The 21,548-nt window shown below is 43.6% G+C and overlaps 2 protein-coding genes across 5 annotated transcripts in view; one reads left to right on the forward strand and one right to left on the reverse strand.

The window, feature by feature from the left end:
- The window catches only part of TCEA1 (transcription elongation factor A1), a 28,753-nt gene extending 13,921 nt beyond the window's left edge, over window positions 1-14,832 (forward strand). Inside the window, exons 3-10 of one of the 2 annotated variants that reach the window (XM_005653062.4) lie at window positions 986-1,091; window positions 4,463-4,550; window positions 5,823-5,968; window positions 7,005-7,061; window positions 8,593-8,747; window positions 9,139-9,285; window positions 11,615-11,686; window positions 13,302-14,832. In XM_005653062.4, coding sequence (XP_005653119.2) covers window positions 986-1,091; window positions 4,463-4,550; window positions 5,823-5,968; window positions 7,005-7,061; window positions 8,593-8,747; window positions 9,139-9,285; window positions 11,615-11,686; window positions 13,302-13,310 — 780 coding nt within the window. In that variant the 3' untranslated portion in view covers window positions 13,311-14,832. 2 annotated transcript variants of the gene reach the window in all.
- A 5,036-nt stretch (window positions 14,833-19,868) lies between these two features.
- RGS20 (regulator of G protein signaling 20) overlaps window positions 19,869-21,548 on the reverse strand; it is a 68,401-nt gene continuing 66,721 nt past the window's right edge. For all 3 annotated transcript variants that reach the window (XM_085022383.1, XM_085022382.1, XM_001927277.6), the window contains one exon: window positions 19,869-20,750. In XM_085022383.1, the coding sequence (XP_084878509.1) occupies window positions 20,562-20,750 (189 nt within the window). In that variant the 3' untranslated portion in view covers window positions 19,869-20,561. The remainder of the gene's footprint in view (window positions 20,751-21,548) is intronic.

Here is a 21,548-nt window from a genome sequence, read left to right on the forward strand (position 1 = left end):
GTGTTCTCTGAGTGCAGTTGGAAAGAGCGTGGACTTCGGAGATGACAGAATTGGATTAAAACCCCAGTCTGGCCAGTTAGTAGCTGGGCAAGTTATTTATCGGTACCTGTAGTCTCTTCCTCTTTAACCATAGGGATAGTGATCTTGACTTTAAAGGAAGGTAAAGGAGTTCTTGTCGTGGCTCAGTGGTTGACAAATCCGACTAGTATGCATGAGGATTCGGGTTCGATCCCTGGCCTCGCTCAGTGGGTTAAGGATCCGGCGTTGCCGTGAGTTGTGGTTTGTCGAAGACGTGGCTTGGATCCCGCATTGCTCTGACTGTGGTGTAGGCCAGTGGCTACCGCTCCGATTCGACCCCTAGCCTGGGATCCTCCATATGCTGAGGGTGCAGCCCTAGAAAAGGCAAAAAGACAAAAAATAAAATAAAATAAAATAAAATAAAATAAAATAAAATAAAATAAAGGAAGGTTAACAAGCACGGATGCTCACAGCATAACCCAGGGCACCTAGGACACCACAGGTTACAAGCTCTGTGAGGTCCATTTTTAGTGTCTGTGATCATGGCTGGTGGTGTTTGTCTGGGTGTCCTCCCTCCAGGTTGCAGCAGGTGTCAGCAGACTGTTGTTAGAGGGAGGTGGAGAAGCACAGTGTGCGTTGTCAGCCTGCCTCAGGTACAAACGCAGACACTTTGTGTTTATTCTCCTCTGGTGGGGAAGACTGGTTTCATTGTACTAGTTCCGCAGCCCTAGTCCAGGAGCAGGTTTCGTGCTTGCAGATCTCGGTGATAGCAACCTTGATGTGTCTAATGTTTGAGCTGAAGAGGTATGTGTCTTAAGTCTGTCGTCTGCTATTAAAATAATTCATATAATTGAAGCTTTTTTTCTGTTCTAAAGTGGAAATAGGCATCTGGGAAAGAAAGAAAATGAAACACTGAATTGCCCAAAATAAAATTGCTTGAACACATTTTTTTGTCTTTGTCTTGCAGTCCACAAGAATTGGAATGTCAGTAAATGCTATTCGCAAACAGAGCACAGATGAAGAAGTTACATCTTTAGCAAAGTCCCTCATCAAATCCTGGAAAAAGTTATTAGGTATAGTCCATCTTACCTTACATATGTCCTGGTTTATTCAGACAGGGCCGTTGCAATTTTTTGTCTTAATGAATATAGATGTTTTGAAATCAGTGCCTTATGATATGAGACGGGGACTTAAGTCTGACCTCCTTGAGGGTTCTGCTTTTTAAGCTAGTCATGTAATTTATAACTGGGATTGCCTCTTTAAGAAGAAAATAATCCTTCAAGGAGAAGGTTTCACACTTTTGAAAAGGTTTTTGAAATAGGTTTCTAACTTACATAAAGTTTGTAAGAATAATAAAAATAACTCACACGTCTTCTTTCTAGATCATTAATTTTTAATATTTGCATGTTTGTCACATTCTCCCCCTTTTTCTCTTTATGTATAACTCAAATACATACTATTTTTCCTGAACCATTTGAGAGTAGATTGCGTCTACAATGCATTATTTACTCTTTAATACTTAAGTGTGTGTTGTCTTGGAACAAGTTCATTTTTTTATGTACTTACAGGAAATGCATTGGTGCAATACTTTAATCTGTAGTGCATATTGCAGTTTTGTCAGTTGTCTTAATAGCGTCCTTTACAGCTTTTTTTCTCCTCCAGAAGATGTCCATTCTAGGATCAAGTATCTAGTCTGCTAATGTGGCGTAGTTTTCAAGCCTTCTTATGTCTTTTAGGACGTTGACCTTTTTTTTTGGCCGCATCCACAGCATGTGGAAATTCCCAGGTTAGGGATCAAACCTGTACTGCAGTTGCGACCTGTGCCACAGCTACAGCAACGCTGGGTCTTTAATCCACTGTGCCGTGAAGGAATTTCTAGGACATTTGACTTTTGAAGAATACACACACCCCTTTCCCCTTAGTTTTTAATAACATGTTCCTTATTTGGGTTTATCTGGCATCCTCTTGTGAAGAGATCTGGTTGAGCCTGCACGGTTGGGACATCGCGCACGTGTGCTGTGTCCTTCCTCAAGTGCTGCGTCCAAGAAAGGGGCAGGAGGGTGTTGGTGTCGAGACCCAGGTGGGGTGCACTCTGCATTGTTTATAATTTTTCCTCTCGTGCCTAGTAGGAGATGCTGAGACCCTGAAACTGTCTGGTTCCACCTCTGACCTTCCCCCATCCCCTTTAGTGTCCACTGAGTCTTTTCCAAAGCACCCTGCACGGTGACGATTGTAAAATTGTGTTTTTCCACTTCTTGCACTTCTTTAGTATTTATACATCATTGTTCGGTAAGAAAGAACCCTCCTTTTACCTCCCATTTACTATCTCCTGTTAGTGTGCACGTGTGGATCCCTATGCAATCGATTATAACCCACTACTGTTCCTGTTGATTTTGATATTTCCACTGTTCCAGCTCTGACCACTGGGTACCCTTCAAACTGGCTCCTGTGTCCCTGTGACAAGCCTCCTCCGCCTTTTTATCTCTTTCTTACATTCTGACGCTGCAAAGTGTGTTGGGTTTATCTATCTTCCCTGCCCCAGCCCTAGAATTAGCTATTTCCCTAGCAGCTATTGGCCTTACATGGAAGAGAAAATAGAAAAGGTGAAGCTTTTTAAATTTCTTAGATAGCAATAGGAAAAGACTTATTACTTACAAGAGCTTTGAAACCAAGAATCAAAAATTGTGAAGTCTATAAAATTACAGAAGTCTAGTCTTAAGAAAACCGATGTGCAGTGTATGATCTTATATTAGGATTCTGAACAAGAAAGAAACATTGCTGTAAAGATGATTATTAGGATAATTGGCAGAATTTTATAAGTTCTGTGGGTAACTAAACAGTTACTGTTTAAATCCACTGCTGTGGTTATATACATGAACTTCCTTATTCTTAGGAAATACCTAGTGAAGTATTTAGGGATCAAGGGACATGATATATGCTGCTTATTTCCAAATGGTTTAAAAGAAGTATGTCTGAGTTCCCTTGTGGCACAACAGGTTAGGAATCCGGCATTGTCACTGCAGCAGCTCAGGTCTCTGCTGTGGTGCGGGTTCAATCCCTGGCCAGAAACATACTGTGGGTGCAGCCAAAAAAAAAAAAAAAATGCCGGTGTGCCCACTGTGTATGTGTCCACACACACGTATCTGTACGTGGAGTGGAGAATGAATGAGAAGGAGGTGTGCACACAGTGTTTGTGTGTGTGTGTCCATACACACATATCCATATGTGAAGTGGAGAATGAGAAGGCTGTGTGCCAGAATGTTAACAGTGGGGGGGTCTGGGTGAAGTTCTTTGTACCATTCTTACAACATTTGTGCAAGTTTCAAATTATTTCAAAATAAAAACCTTTTTTACAAGGCTAATCTTTAAAGATAAGCTCTATGTTTACAGTTCACTTAAATTTTATTTTATTTTTTTCTTTTTAGGGCTGCACCCGCAGCACATGGAGGTTCCCAGGCTAGGGGTCGAATCAGAGCTACAGCTGCCGACCTATACCACAGCCACAGCAAGGCAGGATCTGAGCGTCGTCTGTGACCTACACCTCAGCTCACGGCAACGACGGATCTTTAACCCAATGAGTGAGGTCACAGGTCAAACCTGCAACCTTATGGTTCCTAGTCAGATTCGTTTCCTCTGCACCACAACGGGAACTCCTCACCTTAAATTTTAAGTCTAATTCCACATTCTAGAGTAATTAGTCCTCTTATGTACTTTATTTCCCCATGTCTCATTGCTCACCTCCTTAAGTCTTAAAACTTGTGCTTTATTAGTAGTAATAATCTGTGTTAGTTTACAGATTATTTAAAATAGAGGAGGTACTGTGTAGGCCTAACTGATAATCTTAAAGTACGTTCTATGAAAATGTTCTTTGTGTACTGTCCCTGAAATATTTATATTTTGATTATCACCTCAATTTTTTTTTTCCCCTGAGCCCACAGCATGTAGAAGTTCCCAGGCCAAGGATTGAAGAAGCTGCGCCACAGCAGCAGCCAGAGCCACTACAGTGACAATGCTGGATCCTTAATCTGCTGCGCTATAGTGGAATTCCCTACCTCAAATTTCTTGACTTTGCGAAAAGTTACCAAAGCAGTATTGCTATATTTGCTTTGCACTTTCACTTTTTAAGTGCAGTGCTAGTGGTTTTTCCATACTTTTTCCTTCCCTTGTTCTGCAAGCTTGCCCCCCTTTTGTGCTGCCACTGGAATCTAAAGTTGTGCTCCCCACCAGATGAGAGGGTTTTTTTGGGGATGTACATTATGAAAAACACCCATGTGTATCTGCTGATAGAACAGCTTGCATTGACTTTACTTGTTAAAATCTTTGGATTTTAGTGGGTTTTTTTTTTTTTTGGTGGTGGTTGTTGCATAAATAGCCTGATAACATGAAGTAATTCTGTGGGTTTTTTAAAAAAATTCTAACAATTAGGAATTTCATCAATTTTCAGATGGACCATCAACAGATAAAGACTCTGAAGAAAAGAAAAAAGATACTGCAATTACATCACAGAATAGCCCTGAGGCACGAGAAGAAAGGTATTTCGCCTTTTGGACACTCATTTATGTTGAAAGTGATCGTTTCCCCACATCCGTACTGGATCCCACATCCGTACTGGATCCCACATCTGTACTCCCCTTTCTGTGCTCTCATTGCACAGCGTTAGTGTAGATGTAATTAGCAAAATAGTCTGGGGTTTCTTCTGAGATTGTTCTGGAAACTCAGAGTTAGACCTTACCCAGGGAGGACTTACTCACATTGCACTTGACCAGCCCGGCGTGGGTAGCCTGGGAGACCTGGCAGTGACAGTTCTGACAGGGGCTCAGAACCATGGTGGCTTTCTTTATTTACCACATTGTATTTGTTTGTTTGTTTGATGTCTTTGTACGGCCACACCTGCAGCATATGGAAGTTCTCAGGCTAGGGGTTGAATCGGAGCTGTAGCTGCTGACTGAAAAAGTTACTGAACAGTCCTGATTGAATTGATGTTTCTGGGAAGAAATTAAGAGACGCTTTTATATTTCCTCGACTCTTCACTACACGTGGTTTTTATCCGTGTCAACCACACCGGCTGTCTGACTGGAGCAGGTTTCTGACATTTCCCCCGTTTTTGTTTGATGCATTGCACTTGCCGGCGCCAGCGCTTCACAGCCAGAGTCCTCGCTTTGCACTTGTTGTATTGAGCTGTGATGTGCATTTTATGTATTAAAAGTATTGTTTAATATTTTAAAGGCTAATCAAGGTTTAAAAAAAAAGTCAGGAGACTTGTCTCTTATCTTTACTAAAATTTTAACTTTTGTTTTTTTTTGTCTCTTTAGGGCCACATCCGCAGTATGTGGAGGTTCCCAGGCTAGGGGTCTAATCAGAGCTGTAGCCGCCAGCCTATGCCAGAGCCACAGCAACGCAGGATCCGAGCCGCGTCTGCGACCTACATCACAGCTCACAGCCACACAGGAGCCTTGATGGCTGAGCGAGGCCAGGGATTGAACCCGTAGCCTCATGGTTCCTAATCGGATTCATTTCCGATGCCACGACGGGAACTCCAACTTCTTTTTAATCTATATGCAGGCAAAATTTTTTTTTTCATGTAAGAGTCACTGAAATACTGTCTCATTTATTTAGGCCAAAAACGTTTGTTTTTGAAGAGTGATAGTAATGTTGCTCCTTCTTTTTAGTCAGGCAGATATGGGTTTCTTTCAAGAGAAGAGGGAGCAGATAGGTGTGGGGAGGAGGGCACGGGCACAGGGAGGCTCTCACCTGAGAGCCTTTTCCTGACCTCTCTTTGGGGCGCGTGCCTGTCTCTGTTGCAGCAGCTCCAGCGGCCATGGCAGCAGCAGGAAGGATGAGCCCAATGCACGAGACAGCTACGTTTCCTCCTTCCCTCGGGCCCCGAGCACTTCCGACTCTGTGCGGTTAAAGTGCAGGGAGATGCTCGCTGCCGCCCTGAGGACGGGAGGTGAGTTCTGTGCCCTCTGTTCTGTGTCCGTCACCCCACCCTGACCCCCTCCTTAGTGTGGTCCCCCCGTGGGAGCCACTGGAGCTGCCTGGTTTAGGGGGCTGGGGGCAGAGGTGTAGGCAACTTGGGCCTTCCAGAAACAGCTTCCTCCCAGAAACGTGGGTGTTTCCCCTGGTTTGTGCTGTTTATATGGTTCTTCACCACCTTTTTTTCCTCACATTTAACCTACAAACTGATCGCTCCACTCCTTGGATTAAGAGTTAGCCATGCTCTGTTTGGGTCCCATTGTTAAATATTAGTGTGCCTATAGTATGTCAGTTTTCTATTCCTAATTTCATTTCCTACCTTTCTTAAAGTGGAAAAGAGGTCTTGATTTATATGTGGGAGCTTTAGTTTAATTTGGAACCATTTATTCTTATTATTTTGGCTTTATCATATATGGAATGTTTATCATCTTATATGAATTCATCCTTTTTCTTTTCGGTTACACTGAACTGTAGTTCATATGACCTGTGTGTCTCCTTCCTTTGCCCCTTCTATTCTGATTCCTATACTGTCTCTTTATATCTTTTTTCTTTTTTCTTCCTAGTTTCTTTTTACTTCCTTCTATCCCTTTGAATATTTGCATAGGAGTCTTCTGAGTGTGTCCGTAGATGTGATTGGCAGATGAAATGAGTGATTTCTTTGCATTGAAGCCTGAGTCCCAGGAGACAAGACAGTTCTTTGTATAACTCTGTCCTCTGCTGGAACAGCCAGAGTGTATGGCGTTGTGAAGTGCGGGGTTGCCGCTAGATGAATCACTCCCCTGCTGAGGATGAGGCGTCCTCCAGGCAGAGCCCTGTGGACTTTAGGTGAATCCAGAGGAGGAGCCTAGGGGTAGTGAAGAGACCAGGTGCTCACGAAACCCACCTTCAAGGGTCTTGCACAGGGCAGGTGGGGTTGGGGGATTGGAGCACAGTGTGATTGGCTGTCTCGACGTTTTCTTATAATGTATGACCATTGCTTGTTCTTGACGCTTCTCTGTGCCTGTGTTTAGAGGATTACATCGCCATTGGAGCTGATGAGGAAGAATTGGGATCTCAAATCGAGGAAGATATCCTTTGCCTGTATATTCATAACTGTTTTAAGTAATCTGCTAGATTAATTACAATTTTTCCTTCCTGTAAGGAATTCAGAGTTATATTCTTCAGTTTCTTTTCTTTTTTCTTTTTTTTTTTTTTTTGGTCTTTTTGCCTTTTCTAGGGCCGCTCCTGCGGCATATGGAGGTTCCCAGGCTAGGGGTTGAATCAGAGCTGCAGCTGCTGGCCTACACCACAGCCACAGCAACGCCAGATCCAAGCCGCGTCTGCAATCTATGCCACAGCTCATGGCAATGCCGGATCCTTAACCCACTGAGCGAGGCCAGGGATCGAACCCGCAACCTCATGTTCCTAGTCATGGCTCGTTAACCACTGAGCCATGATGGAAACTCAGTCTTCAGTTTCTATCTCGATTGTTTTGCCAGAAATGGGTAGGACCATCCATGTCATTTTATTCTTCTTGTTTCCCTGTCATTCAAAAGTAAAACACGTAGTATTTGATAGTATTTTTATTTTTCTGCCTTGCAACTTGAGAATGTAGCATCTCAATTAAAGTTGTGCAGAAGGACATGGAAACAGACCTGCTAGTAAGTGTGAAGTGGAGTTTTATGTTTGGGAAGAGGGTGCCGAGCCCAGCATATGCAGCCCCCTGAGGGAAGCATGTTCCTGCTGGGAGAGGAGTCTAGCATGGGGGAAGGGGAGCAGGAAACATCTCAGTGACAGTGATGGTGGCACTGTCCTGGCTGAGAAATGGCCTTATTAGAAAGGAGCTCCTCTGGGGCTTGGCCTCCTGTAGCCTCTTCTGTTGAGAAAAAACAGCAGCTAAACTAGCTCCTGGCTGAGCCAGGGAGGAAATGAACCCTCGGGGCCTCTGTGAATGGCCTTAGGCCCTTGAGGGAGCTCTGTAGTCTTTTTGAGTTTTTAGGATCCTTGGTAGAATGTAGATTTGTGGGAGGCAAAGCATATATGAGTTCAAGCTCTTTTTTCACACCTGTGTTACATTTTATTTTATTTTATTATTATTATTATTATTTTGTCTTTTTGCTATTTCGTGGGCCGCTCCCACGGCATATGGAGGTTCCCAGGCTAGGGGTCGAATCGGAGCTGTAGCCACCGGCCTACGCCAGAGCCACAGCAATGCAGGATCTGAGCCGCGTCTGCAACCTACACCACAGCTCACGGCAACGCCGGATCGTTAACCCACTGAGCAAGGGCAGGGACCGAACCCGCAACCTCATGGTTCCCAGTCAGATTCGTTAACCACTGCGCCACGACGGGAACTCCCTGTGTTACATTTTAAATGAAGCTCTTACTTTGTGTGCTGCTGGCATTAAACATGGAGAAAGCACTGCGCACTCACAGCATAAAAGGATGCTCACTGTTACTTGCCAGTTAGAGATCAAGATATCAGGCAGAAACAACGCCTTATTTTTAGCATCAGTTGGAAGCACTGCTTAGAAATTCCAGAAATTCTTATTGTGGCAGAATAGGAAAAAAATGATCTTACCTTTATAATTTAACCTTTTTTCCTTAACGACCTAGTACCTATATATCAAGAAATAAGGAATACAGACATGAAATATAAAAATAGAGTACGAAGTAGGATATCAAATCTTAAGGATGCTAAGAATCCAAATTTAAGAAAAAATGTGCTGTGTGGGAATATTCCTCCTGACTTATTTGCTAGAATGACAGCAGAGGTGAGTGCATCTGCATGTAATGTTTCTGTGATGGGATTCAGTGTGTGGTGCCATATAAATATTACATATATAATAAATTGTTATGAGCTGTTCTGACACGTGTGCAGTATACAAAACAAATACTTAGGGTGATTGGCTCTTAGCATCAATACTTTGTCCCTTTCATGCTGTACCATGATCTTTGGGTGATTGCCTCAAATTATCATCTAAAAACAAAGGAGTTTTTACTTACTGTGGATTCACATAGAATCAAAGAGTTAATTGCAAACAGACTTTGTAACCTCTAAGCTCTCTTCATGGATAAAAATGATAAAATTGATGAACATGAAAAGCATTCAGCATATATGTGCCAGAGGCGAGTGGTTGAGTGGTACTGCTGTCTCCCTGACAGGAAATGGCTAGTGATGAGCTCAAAGAGATGCGGAAAAACCTAACCAAAGAAGCCATCAGAGAGCATCAGATGGCCAAGACAGGTGGGACCCAGACGGACTTGTTCACGTGCGGCAAATGCAAGAAGAAGAACTGCACTTACACACAGGTCTGTGATGCCCATAGCGTCGTATTTTCAGAGTTAGGATGTGCTCCACTCCTGTTTTAAAACAAGCAGTGAAGATAATTACCAGCACTTTGATGTTTGCCAAAGGAGATGTCCAGTTAGTTGAAAATAAGTTGATACAGTTATATGTTCGTAGAAATAGCTGCTTGGAAATCTGTATACATTAAAGTGATAAAATATTACAGAATTTAATAAAGTGGCCATGTTCTGTCTTGAAGAGCTAGTAAGCAGTTGACTACTGGTAAGTCTGTAGACATGCTGTAGCTCTTTGTATTTGGCTGGATCATGTAATTGAGGGAAAGTTCTTTGCTCTCTCTCTTGGAGCCTGGGTACTTTTAGCTTAAGTGGTTTCCAGGTATTCCTTTTGCAGCATTATTGACGACTTTTATCTTTGTTTGTGCACAGATTCCCCCATCATTATTGAAAAATAATTAGCACGTATAGTTGTATGCACTTAAAGTGTACAGTGTGATGATGTGATGCACATAGGCATCCTGGAAGGAGTACCACGATCAAGATACCTCACAGTTACTCTTTTCCTTTTCTTGTTGTGTGGTGAGGATGCTTAAGATCTACTCTAACAATAGTCCCCATGCTGTACATCAGATCCTCAGGACTTACTCTTCTTACAACTGCAGGTGCTAGCCTTTAATCTACATCTTCCATTTCCCATTTCCTCCCACCTCCAGCCCCTGGCAACCACATCTGTTCTGTGCTATGAAGGCAGCTTTTTTTGTTTTAGATGCCACACATAAGTGATGTCATACAGTATCTGTATTTCTCTCTTAGCGTATTTCATGTAGCATAATGCCCTCTAGGTTAATCCATGTTGTCTCAAATGGCAGGATTTCCTTCTCTTTTATGGCTGAGTAATAGTCCATCGTGTATATATGCCATTTTTTTCTTTATCCATTTGTCTGTTGAAGGACATTTAAGCTTCCATGTCTTGGCTATTGTGAGTTATGCTGCAAAGGACATGTGTACAGATAATCTCTGAGATACTGATTTCATTTCTTTCCGATATGTACCAAGGTGTGGAATTGCTGGATCATATGGTAGTTCTGTTTTTAACTTTTTAATTTATTATTATTTTTTTAATGACTGCACCCATGTCATATGGCAGTTCCTGGGCCAGGGATTGAATTTGAGCCTCAGCTGCAACCTGTGCTGAAGCTGTGGCAACACTGGATTCTTAAAACCATTATGCTGGGCTGGGGATTGAAACTGTGCCTTTGCAGTGACCCAGACCATTTCAGTTGGATTCATTGTCACATTGGGAACTCCTATTTTTAATTTTTTGCCAAATCTCCATACTCTTTTCCACAGCGGCTGCACCAGCTTACGTTCTCACAACAGTGCGAAAGGGCTCCCTTTTCTCCACATCCTCACCAGCACCTGCTGCTGCTTGTCTTTTAGATCCTAGCCATTCTGACAGGTGTGAGGCGCTGTTTCCTGTGAGTTTGATTTGTGCCTCTCCCATGATGAGTGATGCTGAGCTGGACACAGATTTTTGGGTTTCCTTTTACTGTCTTACAATAGATCAGATACCAAGTTCCTAGGCCACAGAGAATAGATGATTAAAGCTCTTACCTTGTTGCTGCCTAACTTTTGGAAGGATCCTGGCAGTTTATATTTATCAGAGTGAAATATTTGTAATTTTTATTTTTATTTTTTATTTATTTATTTATTTATTTTTTGTCTTTTCGCTATTTCTTGGGCCGCTCTTGTGGCATATGGAGGTTCCCAGGCTAGGGGTCGAATCGGAGCTGTAGCCACCAGCCCACGCCAGAGCCACAGCAACGCGGGATCCGAGCCGCGTCTGCAACCTACACCACAGCTCACGGCAACGCCAGATCGTTAACCCACTGAGCAAGGGCAGGGATCGAACCCGCAACCTCATGGTTCCTAGTCGGATTCATTAACCACTGCGCCACGACGGGAACTCCCTGTAATTTTTACATCTTTGCTAATTTATAAGAGAAAATTGACATATCTTTTAATCAACATTTCAGTGCTTTATAAAAAATTTTCCTATTAGCCATTTATCAGAAGTATAATATGTGACTTTAGAGGATTTCCCCACTTATCTGGGATAAATTAAACATGAAAAGACAAAGAGAAGTGACTTAGAAAAATGAGGTTTGGAAATTTGTGTCCGTTCAACATTATTTAGCTTTGAACTTGTTTCGAGCTCTTAGACATTTTATTGTGGCACCATTGTAGTTATTATATATCTTCATGTAGAATGTTCTTATTTAGGATTGACTTTGTATAGTTTTATAAAAAGCTGTGTTTTCCTGACTTTGCTCAGGTGCAGACTCGGAGTGCTGACGAGCCCATGACGACGTTTGTTGTCTGCAATGAGTGTGGAAACCGATGGAAGGTACGACACTTCCTGGGATTCCCGTTTCCCCCATTTGCGTGGGGTGGTTTCTGCAGCGGCCTCGGGCAGCCTGGACCCAGTGCGTGCGTGCGTGCGTGCATGCGTGCTCCCACTGCCCGCTGCTGGGGAGAGCGCGGCCGTCGCGTCCTGGGACATACTGTTTGCTGCCCTGCTGGGAATGAGGCATGTTAACTTCCGGCGCCCACCTTCATGGCGTCTTGGTGCAGGCAGGAGGGGCTTAAATCTTAAATGTGCACAGGCCAGTGTTTACTGTGTCCATTCAGCGCACTGCTTGCATTCTTGTTCTTCCAGAAAGCCTCTACCTTGTATGACTTGTCTTCGTAGATTTTTAAAAACTGTTGACCTAGTTGAAAAACAAGAAGAAACTACTTGACCTTGTTGAGATCCAGCCTGAAGGTTTCAGTGTTTATTTTAGGAACTCTGACAAGCACTGCTGTGGTCTGGTAGGCTTTTCAGCAAGCCTCCATGTGTGCTGCCCATGTTCTCTTGAATTAGCCCCACACGGGCAAGTTATGTTAGTTAAGCGATTTTTGTGAGCCACAGAAACAGAATTGAATGCTGGGAGAAGAATTACACGTGACCTGAGGTAGAGGCGGGGTGTGAGGATGAGGACTTGGGGAGGCTCATAGGCTGGGGGTTGAGTCTTGGGAGCCTTTGCCCCTTGTTACCGAGCCATAATTTCCTCACGAAGTGAATGTGAGTGAGACCTCTGTTAGATGCGGTGGTGAGTAGTAGAAATGGTATATTTAAACTGCCTGGTAATTGTTGGTACTGCAGAAAGGCTGGCTCTTTTTAATTGTTGTGGAATTCGTACAAGATTTTTTTCATCTTACATTAGACTTTTAATCTAATGCTTATTTTGAATTATTCACTTAGGTTAAAGCATTTTCTGAATATCAGAAGTGAATTAAAAGCCCGACAAGGGAGGACATCCTTCACCAGTGTAGTGTGAGACTTTGGCTCTAGTCAGTCACCGTTGAGGAGTTGAGGCCACTTACCATTTGTGACCCACAGAGATGTAGGTCTCAGCTGGGGGACTAACGGCATTGAGAGTGTCTTCATGGCTTGAAACCGTGTCTCCTGTCCTAAGCTGGCAGGTTAATTTTTAGTTGGTCTAAAAGAGGGATGTTGTTGTTTTTTTTTCCAGTCCTGTAGAGCAGATCTGGCTTTTCCGGAGCTCTCGTAGATTTGTGTTACTCGGTGATTATGATGATAATGATGGCCAATGGGTATTTGCAGTTTGTGTTGAATACAGGCAGTTTGCTGTGTTCTGATGTAGTTACTATTGGACTTAAGAAAGTTCAATTTAATGTAGGACACTGATGCTTACAGTGGCTTACTCTAGAAGTTCAAACTTGGAATTGATTTTTTTAACCTAACTTAATAAAGAGTATTTTATACTGTTCTGTTATTTATGTATTCCTGGTAATTCTAAGTTGGAAGAGCCAAACCCTTAACGTAGGTAAACATTCAGGTCTAAAAAACGTAGCGTCTTTTTCAGCAGTGTGAAGTGCACGCTTCTTTCAGTGGGGGAGAGGGTGCATGCCTTGTCTGTATTTAAAAGTCTCACACAATATTTCTTCTTTTTTGACAGTTCTGTTGAGTTGGAAGAATTGGCAAAATGTCTGGACCATTAAGAAAATGGATTTTGTAATTAGCTTTAAGATTAGGCCAACCAACTAGTTTTCCTGCAAATCAGATTTTTAAAGTAACATGAGTCCCTTGGGTGAGTCTTTGTTTCTGACATAGCGTCCCTTCCTTTTACCTTCTGTAGCTTCAGACCAGTAGGGAGGCCACATAATGATTGTATGGCATCTGTCTCAAAACAGGTTTTTTTTTTTTGGTTTTTGTTTTTTTCATTTTTGTAAGTAAGTTGATATTAAACTTTTGGCAGTTTATTTTTACCTTTTTTTTCTTCTTAAATGAAAATGTACCTTAACTTTTTTACAATCTAAAACATACACAGTAGAAGTGCTATTCTTCTCATTTAATGCACAAATGGAAATTACATTTTTTCCTATATTGGCATGTACTTGCAAATATTAAGAGGAGAAGAGGTAATGTAATTATAAGTTTATCAAACATGGTGTGTATTCAAATAATACTTGACCAGCTTATCTAAATTGTATATAATATTTGAACTAGCATATGAAATTGATTTTAATTATTATGTTCACAAGTCTGGGATAATTAGCTATTATTTTGCATTTGTAACTAACTGTGATCCTCATTTCTTGTAATTTCTTGTACATGTTTATTACTTGTTCTTAATAGATTTTACTTTTGGAAACATGACTTGACTTTGTGGAAATCAGTTTGGCTTGCTGTTTATTTCCCTGATTGACTTTGCAGTGTATTTTAGTTTGAGGCGGAACTCTGTCGTAGTTTAGTAGGCTTTTCATAAAACCCGGCATAGGCAAAGGATGAGAGCGATTGACCATTTTTTCCCCGTGTGGGAGGACATCCTGGGAAGCAGATGCTGGCGTTTTAGGATAGCATAGTCACCACGAACAGTTACGACTTAACTTCGACTTGGAGTCTGCTGACCAAGGACTTCAGGGTTTCTGTAAATGACCATAGCTGGGTCTTTCCTCACAGAGATCAATAGAGACGTTTCTGTCCTGACTAATTTGCTGACTCTCCTTCTGTTACACAAGAGTGAGGTTGTGGAACAAACTAATGTGTGGGCTCCGACGCAGCTCGTTTGCAATTGTGTGTGCCATCTGCTGTGTTAGAACTAGGAAAGGATGGTTTCCACAGAGGTTCCTTAGAGCACACTTGTTCTAGCACGTCTTAGACCACTGTTACAAAGTCCACACTTCATCGGCTCCATCTCTGTGCTCAGCACCTGGAGAAGGACCTCGGTACATGCTGTACACTCCCCTTTGCTTTGATGTAATACAGAAAATAGCATCCCAAAGTCCATGTTAAGATCCCATCTATAAGAATGGGCCCGGTAGTACCGTCCCACCTCTGCTTTGTCAAGTCACAGATTAACCTTTTATCATTTGAAAAATAACATGCAGTTTTGAAGAAAATGAGTTTAAGGAGAATAAAATAGTCCCACCTTTAAATTAAGTGATCCATTTAAAAATTTGTAATTCAATAAAGTTTCTTGTTATTAACATGTGTCACATTTTGTCATTTTATTTAGACACTGGCATTTGCTTTATCTTTTGTTTAAAAAGTTTTCCTTTCCCAACTAGGAAGGTGTTTTCTTTTTCTTTTCTTTTCTTTTCTTTTCTTTTCTTTTCTTTTCTTTTCTTTTCTTTTCTTTTCTTTTCTTCTCTTTTCTTTTCTTTTCTTCCTTCCTTTCTTTTTTTTGGTCTTTTTGTCTTTTTAGGGCCGTACCCGCAGCATACGGAGGTTCCCAGGCTAGGGGTCCAATCAGAGCTACGGCTGCCGGCCTACACCACAGCCACAGCAATGCAGGATCCGAGCCGCATCTGCAACCTACACTACAGCTCACAGCAACACCAGATCCTTAACCCACTGAGTGAGGCCAGGGATCAAACCCGAATTTTCATGGATGCTAGTCAGGTTCACTAATCACTGAGCCACGATGGGAACTCTGGAAGGTGTTTTCAAATGCAGTTGTGGTGAAGTGAGTGGCGGCTGGTGCCGAGCATGGTGCGGAGCCTGCCTGCTTCTTCCGTCCTGGCCCTGGTGAGGGTGCAGGTGCTTGTGGGCAGAGCACGTGACTGCCTCCCAAGTGTGAGACCAAGTGTGAGTCTCAGGTTGGAAAACACCAGCCAGCTGCAAGGAGCCTGGAAACTGTTCTCAGGGGCGCTACTCGATAAGTTGTTGGGAGGACAAAGGAACTGTGTTACGTGGAAGTACATACCGAGACCTGAGTGGGATGTGGGGCAGTTACTGAAGGACTGTCTTAGGAAGGCAGAAAATGAGCGAGGAGTGGGGCTGAGCGTTGGCGTTAGGGCTTAGGAGCCGTGGCATGAGTTCTGAGATGCTGACATACACACAGGCATCACAACCTGTCCGCCTATAGATGAATCACGTTTACAGCGTTACCAACACAGCAAGAGAAGTACAGGCTAGACTCTGACAGTGCTTGCCTACAGCACTCAAAGTGTAATTTGGGGATTTGCATTGAATTATCAAAGTAAAAACTACAGTTAAAATGTTGTGATTTAAGGGGTATTAATCACCAGTTACTCTCTCGTGCCGTCGTGTACCCACCTCCCCATCTAGCTATGGAAAACCGGCCATTGAAGAATCAGTTATCCCACTGGGAAATGCAGTTGAATGTTTACTGACAAAATCACATATTTCTCTAAGTTGCAAGAATAAGCAGAGTACCAGCATTGATGTTGTCACTTCACAGTTAATAGAACAGTCACTGCAGGACAAGTTTCTGGGTAGTAATGGAAGAATTTGGCCGCGGGAAGCTTAGGTCAAGTAGAATCAGCCCAGAGTAACACAGGAGTTGGGGGAAAGTCACGTGATCGGCTGTAGCCCAGGGAAGGGGAGTGGAACGTCCCTGCTATACTGGGCTCCTGGAGGGCACTCATGCGAGAGGCGCTCATGAAATTGTTTGCCTGGTTATAGGTTTTCTTGCTTGCATTTCTTGTTAACTGTGGGAGCTGAGCCATAAAGATTGTTCCACAGGCCTAGGGCGGTGACTGGTGGCCGGCAGTGCTTCAGCCTCCAGCCCCAGAGGCAGAAGTACTGAGCTCCGTTCCCAGGAGGTCTTCTGATACCTCAGGTCTGCAAAGTGATGCAGCAGCTTTTTTACTCATAATTAAAAAGACTTTCAAATCGGCCTGTGTGCTCTTGCACTTGTTTATCCACCTGGTGGGCGGAAAATGAAAGCACCACCCGCTGCCTCCGATGACCTGCTCTGGTTCCTCTGGTTGCTGTAAAAAGACAGCTATGATTATTTTCTCCTTAATGGCCCTGGCTGCAAAGAGAAACATTTCTCGTGGGATGTTCTATACCATCCATTTAAATTAGCTGAAGTATTTCCATGATTGGAAGACTGAGCTGCTTTGACATGAAGGGGCTTTTTTACACTTTTATGTGGTTTATAAGGTATATCCAGGCCATCTTTGTAGTAGTGCCATTAGAAAGTATGGCTGAGAGAAAAAAACCAAGCTGTGAGAGCCCTGGAAAGGGAGGGCGTGGCCGTATCATCTGTCTTTTTGGCGCTAGTTCCCAGGCATCTTTTCTGAGCCATTTAGGGCACATCTAAACTCCATGTGATCCTGGCGAGTCTGTGGTTCCATGTCCTTCCCTGGGACTGCTTCATGAAAGATGGGAGAGACGCTGTTTGCACGGTGCTGCCCCTGGGGCTCCCTGTGCCCTTTCACCCACAGTGTGCAGAGCCTGTGTGACCAGCCGGGGGAAGGTCTGGGCATCGTTGAGCATCTAACCCAGCCGTGCAGACACTGGAGCTACTCTGGGCTTTCTGCTGATGAAAGCCAGTCAATTTTCTTTTGTGTTAAAGCTAATTTGAGATAGATTTCTGTAACATGCAGCTGAAAAAAGTGTTTTAATCCTCAATAGATTTGGATGAGTATTTGAGTTAAGTAAATGTGTGATTCTAAATAAAAGCGCTGATAACAGAACATCAAAACCCATGGGAGCAGTAATAAGATTTCCAGTTGACTTGCAGAAGCATTTTTGATCTGGAAGCAGCATTGAAGTCACGGGTCAATATCAGGCTGATTTATCTCAGGATTGTCTCGGGGATGGATCTTAATAATTGCAAGTTTCATCCTTAAATTCAATAAAACATACCCATAAGATCAAATGCTCGTTAATCCTCTCCCTGTTAAAAACTTTAGAAATTGAGATTGACCCTTGAGCAACTCAGATCTGCATTGCATGGGTCCACTTATATGTGGATTTTGTGAATACCTACTGTCATGCCACAGATCCGCAAGTGGTGGAATCCACAGATGGGGACCTAAGATGTGGATGGCTGACTGGAATTCTATGCAGATTCCCAACCTGGTGGATGGGTGGCTCGCCCACCCCTCATGTCATTTGGGGGGAACTGTGATTGACCTAAAACATTGTATTTGCTGTAGGGGTACCACCCAATGGTTTGACACATGTGTCTGTTGCATGATGACTGTCACAGTATATCCAACACCACATATAAGTGATGAAAACCTTTAAGATCTCTTTTAGCAATTTTCAGATACACACAGATAACTGAAGTTACCATGCTGTTAATTTTTAAAACTTTTTGTGATTAAGTAGATAATTTTTTCTTCAGACTGGCTTCTGAGGCAACTCAAGTTTTAACTCCTGGTTTTCTCACAGTTAATATTTTGATTATTTGTTTTTCCCAAATATTCCACTGGGACAGTTAATTCAAATGGATAGATTATAATGTCATGGCCACAAATTCATCTCCCATGAGATGAAGTTGGCATTATTCAGGAAACACCCTGTTTGGTGGCTGCTGTACTTTTGATGATTCAAAATAGAAAATTTTGATTATAGACATGTCAGGAAAGAAGCTTAATGGTTTAGCTCCAAATCAGTATCTAATAGGAAAAAAAAACAAAAAACAAAAAACAAAACCTGACTTGTGTAAAATAGTAGTATCATTTTTATATATGAAGCCTGCTTTTATTATTTATTTATTTATTTATTTATTTATTTTGACTGTGTCTGCAGCATGTGGAAGTTCCTGGGCCAGGGATTGAACCCGTGCCACAGCCACACCCAAGCCACAGCAGCAACACCACCAGATCCTTAACCCACTGCACCACAAGGGAACTCCAGGGGCTAACTTTTTTATAAATGTTTATTTCGTCGTGTTATATTCAGTATGAAAAACTGGCCACCCAAGACTTTGAGAGTTTTAAGCCAAAGGTGGCTGGAAGGCTGTTCTCAGATGCCACCTCAGGAAACTGGCTGGATTACCTTCATCTTTTAGGTCAAAGTCATGAACTAGAGAAAATGATGTCCCTGGCTCTGTAGTTTTGTTTTGCGTCTGTGTGTACTTGCTCACACTGGGCTGTCTTGTCCTCTTTTCCTGGGAAGTGGGCATATTTGGAATTGACGTTTGTGTGTATGTATTTACATATTTCCAAGTGGAGAGGCATCCGTCTCAACAAAATCAGCTTGGAATTGCACAGAATCTGTAGGCTTCTCTGGGCACGGGCTTCAGGATTCATCCACCCACATCCATGGGTGGTACTACATACAAACTCCCTGGATGGGTCGCTAGTGGTAGTGAGGTCAGGAGTCACATGGGCTGTGATGCTGTCCTTCTGAAAGGTGACATGTTGTGAAACAAACTTGGGATGGAATTTTATTTTATCACCATGGGAGGTTTTCATGCTGTATTTCTCATGTTCTACAAACATTATAGAATACTGCTCTTTGTGAGACAGTGTCTATTAACTGAGAGACAAGGTGTGTTTTCAATGTCTCTGGAGCTTCCTGTCTAACGGGAAAGGCAGTCGTAGTAAACAGATAACTTGTAATAGCTTGGATGATAAGTGTTTGTGATGGATATTCCTAGAATTCTAAAGGACAGCACCAGACACAGTTTAGGCGTGTTGTTGTCGCCCTGGCAGATCTGTTGTCCTTACCTGCAGGTAAACAGGTAGGGGCAGCGTTTACGCCTTCATCCCAGTGACATCCCCTTTGCCTACAGAGACCACAGGAGACGAATCAGAAGCAGCATATGCAGGAAAAGGAGGAAGGGGCACTTCTCTGGGCCAGGGCTGAAGGAGGCAAATAGATGCTGATCTGTGCAGATTACAGGCTACATGGGAAGGTGCAGGGTCAGGAACATGATCCTCGCAGTCAAGTGGCAGGCGAGGTCTTTTGCTGAGAATGAGGACAAGGGGTCTTGGTTTGGGGCCTGCAGAGAGTAACGAAGGAATTAGGCTGTAGGACCAAGAGGGCCCCCATCAGGGCCTAGGCATGGGGGGCGCCTCGTGCCGTTACTCCCCAGCCGTTCCAGATTTGGGATGCCTTTCTTTCCCAGTCATTGTCCTGAGGGGTTTCTTCAGGAAGATTCAGTGTTTTTACCTGTAAGCTGAGGTTATTCCATTCACTTGTGACTAAAACAGTGCGATCCATATAGGAAGTCCTAGTCTGGGAGCTAGAAGTGAACCTGTACCCCCACTTACTTAATTAATCTTGCTTCCCAAGTGTTTACATGGGAAAAAACACATTGAGATAAAACTCTTGTGCTTTATTTTTTTTTTAAGAGTGAAAATGCCCATTGGTCTTTTAATCCTAAAATGTCTTTAAATCCTAAAAATGGAGATATGCTTATTTGAATGTTCTGTGATGAACACCAAGTTGTGAACCTACAAATTTATCCTTTAGCCTAGGAGATCCAGGGGATAATATCATGGTAACTTTTCAACAAAAGAATTTCCTGAGCACTACCTCTTTTGCCAAACGTTGGAGGCCAGCCCACTGTGTGTACAGAGCTTTACGCGAACCATGTAAGATACACACACACACAGATGCATCTACAGACATGTCCCTAGGATAAAGCGTTTTCACGAGTAGTGGTTACGTCTTCATATAAAGGGTTTGGGTCCTGTTTGTTCCACTGGATGCAGCTGCTCCAGGTGCTGTGGTGTCTTGTGTGTCGCCTGCCGTTGAGAACACGCTGCTGCTACTGTAAACGCCCATACACTATGTTTCTACCACAGCCGTACCCCATTTTTTCCATAAGTATCACAAAAGGTGGCTGCCATTTACTTGGCTCATCTACAGTCTTCTGCAGAGGCGGTGTCTGTTGTTAAAATAGCCCGAGAACTACCCACAGAAGGTCCTACTGCCTCTAAATCCCTGTACTAGGCAGAGTCCACGAGCTCTTTGTTCCCTTGACGCATAATAAATACCTAACACCCTACGCTTCCACGGACCTCTCAGATAAAGCCCGCAGTAGGTCTTTATAGAGGGTAGAGCTCAGGAAGCGGGGGTATGAGTCTCTGTGCATCAGCGTGTAGATCTGGAGCTGGGCGTCGTCGAAGATGTGCGGGGACGGCTCGGCCATGTTCCTGTCGATGAGCTCCCGCACGCGCGAGTCCAGGCTGACCTGCCCACAGGACAGACCGGAGGGAGCTGTTAGACACCTTTCTCTTTGGAAATCTGCCCCAAACGCCCACCACCACTGTTGGTTTCTCAAAATCCCAGACCAGGAGTTCCCCGATGGCCTAGTGGTTAAGGAGCCAGCGTTGTCACTGGAGAGGCTCGGGTTGCTGCTGTGGCGTGGATTCCATCCCTGGCCTGGGCACTTCCACATGCCTTGGGTGTGGTCAAAAAACAAAACAAAAATCCCAAACCATACAAGGTCATCCAAAAATCCCAGCCTCCTAAAGGGAGGAAATAAGTTTTTATGTTGTTTTCTTTTTTGGCTGCCCTGTGGCACATGGCACTCCCAGGCCAGGGATCAAATCTGAGCCACGGCTGCGACCTAAGCCACAGCTGTGGCAACGCCGCATCCTTAACCCACCTTCTATCCCCGATCCTTGTCGGGCCGGGGATCGAACCCAGCGCTCCCAAGAGGCTTTCGGTCTCTCCACAGCGAGCGCTCCGAAGCTGCGTAAAGAGAAGCTACGCACAATGACCAGGGGTCTCAAACTCTAGAGGCTTCCGAAGCCACTGAACGGCTCGTGAATCCGGGGGCTGGGCCCCCGCAGAGCGTCTGACACTGTGGACCTGGGAGTTGGGTGCGGACCGATGTTTCTCCGCAATGCTGGTGGGGATCACGCTGCTTTAGAAAACAGCGCTGCGCTACTTCTTTAACACGCACCTGCCGTGCCTTTGCGGGAAGAAGGGAGCGCGCTTCGGCGAATCCGCTAGCTTCCGAAGAAGCCTGGGGCTAAAACCTGGA

The sequence above is a fragment of the Sus scrofa genome, chromosome 4, assembly GCF_054392235.1.
Source record: "Sus scrofa isolate SSC_HxYL_T2T_F1_AM1 chromosome 4, Sscrofa_HxYL_maternal_Yorkshire_Landrace_v2.0, whole genome shotgun sequence".
Classification (NCBI taxonomy): Eukaryota; Metazoa; Chordata; class Mammalia; order Artiodactyla; family Suidae; genus Sus; species Sus scrofa.